Source organism: Actinia tenebrosa, unplaced genomic scaffold (assembly GCF_029948245.1).
Source record: "Actinia tenebrosa isolate PJP-AT-01 unplaced genomic scaffold, QUT_ActTen_1.0 utg344__unscaffolded, whole genome shotgun sequence".
Taxonomy (NCBI): Eukaryota; Metazoa; Cnidaria; class Anthozoa; order Actiniaria; family Actiniidae; genus Actinia; species Actinia tenebrosa.
The window spans coordinates 1,038,029-1,048,312 of record NW_028292606.1 but is presented as its reverse complement, the minus strand read 5'-3'; the positions used below and the strand labels follow the sequence as shown (position 1 = coordinate 1,048,312).

At 38.1% G+C, this 10,284-nt stretch overlaps 2 protein-coding genes across 2 annotated transcripts; one reads left to right on the top strand and one right to left on the bottom strand.

Moving 5' to 3' along the window:
• Positions 1-1,410: 1,410 nt before the first annotated feature.
• Positions 1,411-3,505, top strand: LOC116308056 (uncharacterized). The gene has a single exon (XM_089025496.1). The coding sequence runs from the start codon at positions 1,521-1,523 to the stop codon at positions 3,048-3,050; it is 1,530 nt and encodes a 509-aa protein (XP_088881622.1). The 5' UTR covers positions 1,411-1,520; the 3' UTR covers positions 3,051-3,505.
• A 574-nt stretch (positions 3,506-4,079) lies between these two features.
• On the bottom strand, positions 4,080-10,079 carry LOC116308053 (synaptotagmin-15). Its single transcript, XM_031718407.2, has 4 exons — positions 9,855-10,079; positions 6,357-7,129; positions 5,418-5,535; positions 4,080-4,490 (listed from the first exon to the last, which is right to left on the bottom strand). Exons 1-4 carry the CDS (start codon positions 9,946-9,948, stop codon positions 4,177-4,179), a joined length of 1,299 nt encoding a protein of 432 aa, XP_031574267.2. The 5' UTR covers positions 9,949-10,079; the 3' UTR covers positions 4,080-4,176.
• Positions 10,080-10,284: the final 205 nt, after the last annotated feature.

Genomic DNA, 10,284 nt, shown 5'->3' with positions numbered 1-10,284 from the left:
CTCCATACATTTTAACCAAAAATTGCGTCATGTTTACTCGCCTCTAGTTCCGCAACGAAATGCTTTACAGCCTCAAAATTTGGCTGGAATGTGTAGTTTTGACCGCTTTACAAGATTATGAAACTTTTATTTTATTATGATGCGAATTTGGGCTTTTGAAATTCATGATGACGTAGTGAAAACCAAGAATAGGTTTCCTAACCATTCCGCTTCATTAACTATGATTTTATTTTTTATTTTTGTAGCCTGAACTTATATTCCATCCGTCTGTTCTGTCCATCCATCCATTCATTCGTCCGTCCGTCCGTCCGTCCGTTCGTCCTTTACTTTGATCCGTGTAGCTTCAGCTATTAATAGAAATACTCTTAAAACAAAACACTGATGTAGAGGAGGTAGGTGCGCACCGTTGGCCTCCTGGGGTACCAGCCTCGCAGCTGATCTTGAAGGAGCTATCGACATTAAATACGTTACTTTCGTAATTGTTACCTTTATAGCCATCCCCCGCTCCCCCGACACACACACACACTCACACACACACTTCTCCTTTTGCACTGACTAGTCTCTTATATTTTTTCAGGCTTAGCCCCCAGTTTTAGTTTGCTCCCTAACATGTTGATTTGTTTGGACTGAACCTCCGCCTAATTCAAGTGCTTACTCAGAAGTCCATGGTCTATAGCATGAAAAAAGCCACATGAGCAGGGACGGATCCAGGGGTGGTATTATCGGTGACTAGTCACTCCTTTTTTGCTTTAATTTCTCAGTATATCGTAAGTAACAGTCACCCTCCTTTTTCCTCAAATTCCTGGTAAAACCTTTGTGATAATCACCCCCCCCCCCCCCTCTAAAATTCCTGGATCCGCCCCTGATGAGATACAACCCATATTGTTATATAAGACAACCAATGGATATGAGCAGTCGCGTTCTCTGATTGGCCACTCTACCACTTGGATATCAGCTCATATAGACCTACATAAACAGAGTTAATACCTGTCAAAAGCAGTTTAACAGCTCGGCTATACAACAAGATGGCTCCGTTTACAAAGCCACAACATTGTTGGATTCCATTCGTGCCGGCAGCTATCGCCAAGTTTTTGGAAATATTTTCGTATAAATCAAATTAACTAAGCGTTATTTTCTCATATTCCAGTGAATCGCAATAATAAACCAGTTATTTCACTCACTCTCGTCGTACATAGGCTCATGTACAACTCGAGCTCATGGAATAACTGTTAATTATACCCGATCAAAGTGCATATGACATGTACACCATTCATGTGTGTTAACTAAAGGGATTAACACCTCAGCCAATTGGTACTTATCTGTAATACCCTACCGATCTCAAGGGACCCCCATACGGCATTGAAAAGTCTGGTACTATGGTTGCAGATTTGATTACAATTCATCGCCTAAACAATTTGAGTTCACAACACGAGTTTACAAACAACGTATTCAAGTAGCTGAATAGCCTGGAAGAACTTAAACGAGTATATGAAGTGCTAATTATTTGGTATATACACCGTATGGATGGAAATAAATCTTTGGCAGGGATTGATTGGGATCGTGTTGCTCGTCATAGAAACCAAATGCACGATATTGCTTTAAAGAAACAAATAAGTGTTATTCAACGAGAAAGCAAACTCATAGAAAGAGAACTACGAGAGATTACAAAAGTTAAGAACACTTTGATGCAAATTCGTTCTCCTTTGACGAAACGTGTCCTTCTTTCTGAAGCGAAGAATAACTGCAAAGAAACCAAACGACCTACAAGAAGCCATCAAACATCGAACAAGCGATTTTCTTCAAAACCAAGAAAAAAGGAGCAGAGTTGCAATAAAACTGAGTCAAGTGCAGCTGTTGAGGGTTGTGAATTTGAAAGGGCAAAGTTAAAACCAATTGCTCAACACGAGGGAAATTCCTATCCAAAGCAATTAAACCCAGTAAGAAAATTACACTCATCACATGAAGAGAATGTGGCAGCAAGATTCAGTTCTTTACCACCACCAGGCGAAGGAAACCATACACAATCAAGAAAGATATATTTTGGAAAACCTGAAAAGCCATCGGAAGAACGAGCAATGGAGAATGTCGAAAAACTTCAGAATCTGTCCGCAGACAAAAACTGCAGTTTCCCCCCAGTTCTTACGAGCAATTGTAATAATCTTAGAATGCCAGAACGTGAAGCAAATATTGACGTGCATACAAAGCGTTCTACATCTGCAAAACTTCCGTCGAAAGATGTCTCTGCCTCTGTACAAGATCGTCCAGAAACTACAATGACCGTTGCGCTACGTAAGAGTAAGTATTCCGAACAGCTGGTCGAGTTATCCCAGCCATCTGCATCAAGAGGTCGCCACGAACAACAAGAAGAAGAACGGCTTACTTTAACGATGGAAGAAACATTGAGAATAAAAGGCAAGTTTCGGCAAATTGGTCATTCGATTATCGCTACGGCTCTATTAAATGGCATCAAACAAAGAGGTAATTTATCCTCTGAAGCCATTCACAACATGCATAAACCAGTTATGGTAAGGGATAAATCAACCAACAAAGACAAGGAACAAGAAGGCAACGAGGACAACAATGTTGCACCAGTAAAACCAGGTTTGGAAAGATTTCGGAAAGTAACTCGTAAAGCAATGAATATAAATGCCTTTATCAATATCAAGGGAAGACAGAATTCGGCAAACCAGTTGCAACAACGAATGAGTAAGACGAACAGCGATGAAGGAAACGAAGGCAGCCAAGATCCACTTCAAAGTGTAGAACATGAAAAGAAAGACTTGCAAGGGAGAAAAAGGTTTGCAGGAGCAAGCCACGCCATTTTATTTGCAAGAAGTCGGGTGCAATGTAAAGAGGAAGGTACAGAAACAGAGAATGAGAACAGGAGGGTAAATAAGAAACCACTCATGAACCTGTTTACTCAAGAACGAAGGAAGAAATTGAACGGTGTTGCTGCTATGGCAACTAGTCCTTCGGAGAGTACGTCATCCACGTTAGAACTGCCCGAAAAAAAAGTAGTCACATTTCGTTTAGATCATGCCTGGGAGTAATCATTAAATTCTGAAGCCTTCGATCTTTATGCATACTCTGAAAAGATTGAACCCTGAAACAACCTCTGGGCTGATATAATCAAGGCACTGCTAACTCACAGATCGAACTCTTAAATAACCCACCTCTGGATTGATCTAGGTCAGAGCACGGCTAACTCACTCGATCAAATCCAATTGAAATTTAGCGTGTTAGGTTTCACGCTGGGGGAATTCAAAGAGACTTAACAAACGCTTCTAAATTTGATGCCGAGTCCAGGAATCAAACCCGAGACCTTAGAAGCAAGAGGAAGTATGCATGTACTACCGCTACGCCATCCTTGATTCTCGAGTATATTTACTCCATAATTAAAAAATATCAATATGGCTGCCTTGTGAGTGAAAACGCTCTATTCCTGCCCGCATATGTGATGTTGAGTCCAGGAATGGAACACGAGAACCAAGAGTTAAAGTGCCTATCACCCTTCGGACAATATTCTCAGCGTTGATTCTACATGGGGTAAGATGTGGAATAGCCCGAAAATATTTCATAGTTTGAGAGCGGCTTCTTGAAATTATAAAGGTTTTTTTTTCCACGCCATATGCTAATGCTGTGACGTATGAGGAGTAATCATTTAATATACAAAATATTACTGGCACACATAAATAAAATGTGGAATGTGTCATTGTTTTTCCTATTGCTCTTATAGAAATTATTGCAAATTAGTTTTCACTCAGAAGCCGGTGTTTCGAATTACGAGGAACAACAAATAACCATAAATGCCTTCTCATACGTCACAACATTAGTATATGACATGGAAAAACCTTTATAACTTCAAGAAGCCGCACTCAAACTATGAAATATTTTCGGGTTATTCCACATCTTACCCAATGTAGAATCAATACTGTGAATATTGTCAGAAGGGTGATAGGCACTTTAAGATACGGTGCTCTAACACTACGTATATGTATAACTCTTAATTGTCCAAGTAAGAACTAAATTTTAGTGACTAAATTATTTGTAGCCCGACAAAACTGATTCAGTCGAGTAAATTAGACGCCAAAATACTTTATTTGTTTCCACTGTTAACCTTTAAAAATATTGAATACTTTACCTACAATAATAATACTTGACAAAAGAAATAAACTTTTACGCATGTAACTCATGCCAGCATTTAACCATTTTTCTGTGGTTGGACATCATTTCCATCCAATGATCGCACTCTCTTCCTCTAGCGTACATCCTCCCCCCTAAGAGAACCCTCCCTATTAGTTTGTCCTCCATTGCTGCGCCACCACTGTGCATAACAGAAACTAGAATTGTACTATTGTTAAGGTCCTCCTCTGTTACCGTGAAGTTGAAGGCCTCGTTAAACATCGGGCTCATAGTCTCTTTATGGACAGCAGTTCTTTTGGTTTTCATGATCTTGTTCCCGATGGAAAAGGAGACTTTGACGAAAGTTTCTAAAAATTAGAAGAGAAGAGAATATAGTAAAAAAAGGATATAATATATTGTGGTGTGTCTAAGAGAGGCGCAGCTTGTCTTGGACCGAATAGAGGTTTTGCACCATCACGTGTCGGCGCCCATAAAACAGTATGGGCTGCCTGCGGTTAGATGGCAGAACAATAAAATCCCTTTGCTCTCGGGAATTTAACTCCTTTTCATGTAAAAGGAATGTATTGTTCCTGCCATCTAACATGGCTGCCGTCCGTAAAGGTACAAAACCTCTATACAGACTGCATTCAGTGGGTCAAACAATAAGCATTCATTCGAGGCTGCTGAAAGGTTCGAATTTGAATAATCTCTTTAAAGTACCTTGCAGTCTAGTTTGAATGCTTTCAGTAAACCGATGTATGGAAATTGATAAATTACTAAGTTCTCTACAATATAATAACAATTGGCGGTGATAATTGTGCATCGTGGGATTAAAATGCGGATCAGCCAAGACCAGCGCACATGCTAACATGTTACAACGATATTTTGTAGTTTTGTCGTTTTCGCGATTTATGGAAAAACTGTTTTTTTCGCCTGATATTCTTTTCCTTTTCAATGTAATCCAAGCCTTTATTTGCAATTTGTCCAGTGTCCGCGTTTCGGTCCCAAAAGACTTTGCAACATTTAAAACTTAATGACTGGTCCCGAGGGAAACAGTTTTGTTTCCCAAGAATCTCGATGTTTCTCGAGGCGGGGCCGTGGCGTGTAACAGTGAACTCTTACCCTCTGACGTCATACATTTTGCAACGTTTGCCCAGAAACTTTTGGCGGGAAACAGTTTTATTGTTAGATGTCATGTGACCAGAATCAACCAATGAGAGTGTGAGCATTAGAGAAATCATGCCAGCTAGATAACAATTTTTTAATTAATGGTGAAAAATGGTATTGAAGGTTACCTGTATCTCGCTGAGACAAATGTTTGAGACCAGTAGCCCTTAGAATGATGATTGTAAGGCGTTGAAGTGCAGGATAGTATGACAATGTAATGTGAACATTTCCTATTTCCACAGATTCCTGTGAAAGGTTAACAACAACAACAAAAAAACATTTAAAAAAAGTCTTGAGGCTTTCCTTCACGATGACTTATCAAAGTACCCCTCAAAGGAAGCAAGCGTAAATGAAATCATCTCTTGACGTCTCGACTATGTCGATAGTGTGCCTTCTTTAAAAGGAGCTTATTATCGGGACCTAAACCACGCTATCATTTGCATAGATGCCCATCAATAAAGTGCAAACCATTTATCTGTGAAAAAGTTCACTAACAAAATTGTATGAATTAGTTTAAAGTTTTGGTCTACGGTCTACTGAGGTCTACTGAACTTAGTAATTTGTACAAATTTGTGCAATCTCAGTTTTTCACGGATCGATATATGGTATGCACTCTACCATTATAGAAAGAAGAAAGAAGAATGATACACGGGTATGTCTGAAGTATAGCGTGCACACATGTATATATGTATGAAGTGGATGCGCACCCCTGCAGAATGATACACGGGTGAACACGGTTATGTCTGACGTATAGCGTGCACACATGTATATATGTATGAAGTGGATGCGCACCCCTGCAGAATGATACGCGGGTGAACACGGGAAGAGATGCACACCCCTGATAGGAGAATTGATATCATGTATGTCTGAAGTATAGGGTCCGCACATGTATATATGTATGAAGTGGATGCGTACCCCTGACAGAAGAATCGATGCACGTGTATGTCTGAAGTATAGGGTGTGCACACGTCTATACGTATGAAGTAGATGCGCACCCCTGATAGGAGAATGATACACAAGTATATCTGAAGTATAGGGTGCGCACACGTATGAACTTGATGCATTACCTCTTTAGCTTTTGTTAAATCTATTTCCAAGTTATTCTCCACATTTAAATTCATCTCTTTCAAAGGGTACAACACCTGACCTATTTGCTTTTGCTGATCCGCTCGATACCAGTCAATGGCTATAAAACAAAGTGTACATCGCTCGATTTGGGTCGCTGGAAGAGGAACGAAAAACGTCTCGTCGTAGACCGGATTTGTGTTTTTTCTTTTGTATCTTGATTGTCCGATTTGTTTATTTTGAGGCAAGAGTGAGATCTTCACCAGAGGGTTGCATTTAACTCCTGAATCGCTTCGATAAGGTAGATGTTTTGCTTTATCTAATACGACTTTCAGATTTTCTTTCACCTGATCGTAGTGTACACTGAACCAAATTCTTCCAATGTGATCCGATGGATATTGACTATCAGCTTCGGCACCAGCTCGTGATGGACTCGGCTCCCGACTAGATAACGACGGAGATCGCCGCCCTTCGTTGTTGTCCTCGGCGTCATAGTAGGTATCGTCACTGGATAGTGGAGTCAATGATTCTTCCGATGACGTTTTTTGAGGAAGCTGCAAGGTATCTCTTTGTAATCTTGGTTTGATTTGTTGATTAACGACTTTTTGACCTGGTTTTACGGGGAATTCTGGTGGTCTAATGGATTCCTTAGCAACTTGGCTATATTCTTTGTACTTGGATGTCTTACGCTTCCTTCTCATGGTGCACAGAAAAACCAGAAGCAAAAGAGATAAAACACATAGTGATATAGAAACTGCCACCGCAGCCACGGGAACTAGAAAAGACGAGAGAGAAACACATATGGGTTATTTTTGATTTCCATACACACACACACACACACACACACACACACACACACACACACATACAAAACTCCCTCTGATATTGTCTTGGAGACGGCTATCATTCTTAGATAGGTTAGTACTATTCAGCGATTTCTCGTTAAGACAGGGTATTCAATCTTGACTTTTTCTGGAAACTGGTTTCTTTTCGTCGCTATAACAAGTTTTTTGCTCGAAACTCCTACATAAACGCCTCTACATTCTCTTAGGTATTTGAAAGGGTTATAATTTACGGCGTTTTCAAGATAAACGCCTTTCATTTGTATATATTATTGATGTGTGTAATCAGTGGCTTCAAGTATTAGCCTTTCACTTAAACGAGCAAGGGATTGGGTCCAAGTTTGAAAAAACCAATTCAGTAAATATTAGAGAAAACGTAACCTTATCACAAGAAAGAACAACATACAATATAGCGTTTTCTCAAGGTTGCGTGCCCTTCCAACTTGATGGGCCACAAAACTGAAGAACGCAAATTCAGTAAAATTGAGAAGCCAGTTTTAAAAGAATAATCGGTTTTATGAATTGGTATCGTTTGGTATTGGTATTTGGTATCGTGGCTTGTCAAGTTTCTTTAATTTGAATGAGCGCGCAACCTTGAGAAAACAGTCTATTCAATAAGCTTGTTGACCAAGTTTCAGGATGTTTGGCCTCAAAAATAATGTTTAGCATCGTAACCCTGCCAGAATTACAAAGAAATGTATGCATGGTGTCCAGCCAAACCGTCCACTAGAACGGTTAGAACTTGGCTAAACGTGATCAAACTTTCAATTCGTACTTATTTTCATGTGCTCAAAGGTAGCCCAAGCTTGGTTTCTGTGGTGTCATGTTATAAGGAAATGTATGGGGATTCTTCAAAGATTTCAATAAAATCATTGAAACGTGAAATAAAGCCTCGAAAATTTACCCAATCATCGAGAAATAGCACTTCTTTCGCTCTGTGTGGTTATTTTTTGAATTTAGCCCCAATAGGGGAAGAATATATTAAAACGGGCTAAATTAAAAAAATAACCACACAGAGCGAATGAAGTGCTATTTCTCGATGATTGGGTAAATTATTAGTGCTTTATTTCACGTTTCAATAATTTTATTGAAATATTTGAAGAACCCCCATACATTTCCTTATAACATGACACCACAGAAGCCAAGCTTAGGCTACCTGTGATGTGATCTTTCTTGTAGTGGGGTTAGTTTTTGAATTAGAGTAAATTAGAGAAACTTGGTTCCAGTCCCCAAACAATTTTGTAGTTTTCGGTCACAGTTCACTTTTTGAATACATAACCTTTCTTTAGCTCAATGAATCTGAATCGTAAACCAGGTTTCAAACTTGGATGAAGGTTTTGAACGAAATTCATTTTATGCTAATCAGCCTTTCCATAGCAACATGAAAAACAAACTTTTCGATACAGTTTTTCATATTTTCCGGGGTTTTCTTTTTTTGGCTTCCCATGAAAAGGGGAAAAAAATGCAATACTATCGACACATTCTAGCACATTTTCTCAAAAATGAAAAAAAAAAAAAAAAAAAAATCAGGAATTTCATTTGTGCAGTTTTGAATAAAGCGCCGAAACAATTTTAAAATTTGTCTTTTTTTATGTTTCTTTTTCTTGTGCTTTTTTTGTTGCTATGAAAACGCTAATTAGCGTAAAAAGAACATTTTTCAAGCCCTTACACCTGGTGTAAAATTCAGATTCATTGAGTAAAAGTTAGATTGAGCGGATTCGAAAAAAGAAAGTGTTTACCACAAAAAAATTCCTCGAAACCATTCATTGAAAAAATTCCTGTTCTAAATAATGAAGCCACGTGACTGTCTTGATCACCAGCTGTCATTACATGCTTCTTTACTTTTTATTCACTGATGCGTTTCGTAAGATATACTTTACGAATTTAGATTTTTTTACATATTTTTGTCAAACATTTTCCAATAAATAGTGTGGCTTTAATTTCTGGTAAAGATTCAAAGAGAGAAAAAATTGTCGCTTGTGTGTTGAATTTTGGTTTGATTTGTTGGAGTCTTTTTATATGAAATATCAGTGGAACTAACTACAACGCTTAATATAACTAATAAAATAAAAAAATAAAAAAATAGAAAAATATTAATAATAATAATAAAAAAAATAAAATAAAATAAAAAATAAAAAACACACACACACACACTGAGAAATGTTTGGAAAAAGAATTATTCAAGTAATCTCTCTAATTTCTCTCTCCCCCCTCTCTCTCTCTTTATTTCATTCTCTCTCTTTGTATTGTATTAGGGAAATCGAAACACACATTGAACACACCAAAACCATTTCGGTATAAGACAGATCGCCATGACTGAGTGAGTCCAGTGACGAGCACCAACCCTGCATCATAAATAGTAGTTTTCCTACTCATATTTATTTTTTTTATCAGTAAGCACGAGTGAGTGACTGTATGTAATACCGGCAGATGGCATCAAATATTGAGTTTCTTTAACAAAAAATCAAAAAAAAAAAAATCTTTTTGTGAGTTATATTTAAATACTGCGTTCGATTATTCACTGGTGTTGTTAAAGATTGTATTGAATTAATGTGATTATTTTGATTTCTCGTTGGAAATGAGGAGGTTTTAACGTGGAGATAATTCCTACATCGGAGCGGTGTTGTACTGAATGGAGCTAGACAAAGCCATACTTACATTTACTAGTAGAGTCTTGATCGCCAGACTCCGAGGGTTTTCCAGTATTAAGATTTGATGCAACGCCATCTTCTTGATCTAAATCAAAAACCATAACTAGTTTTTATCAAACCTCAAAAGTTCTTTTCTTTTCTCTGCGTTTTAAGCCGATGAACGGAACGGTTTTTCATATTTGCTTTCCTCTTTCATTCATGAAAACATATGTTTATATGCTGTCCTTTTAAATTCAACATTTGCAAGTCAAATTTATTCCTTTGGTGACACGTAATTTACACATGAAAAGCTTAAAGCGGAAAGGCGCCGGTTCAGACGGACTAGAAGATGACACTTCGCTAGCAGTTCATTCTGACAAGAAAAACAGGTTTCACTCGCTAGTAGATTGCTGAAATTATTTATGAAAAAAGCTTAAAAAAAAAAAAAAAAAAAAAAA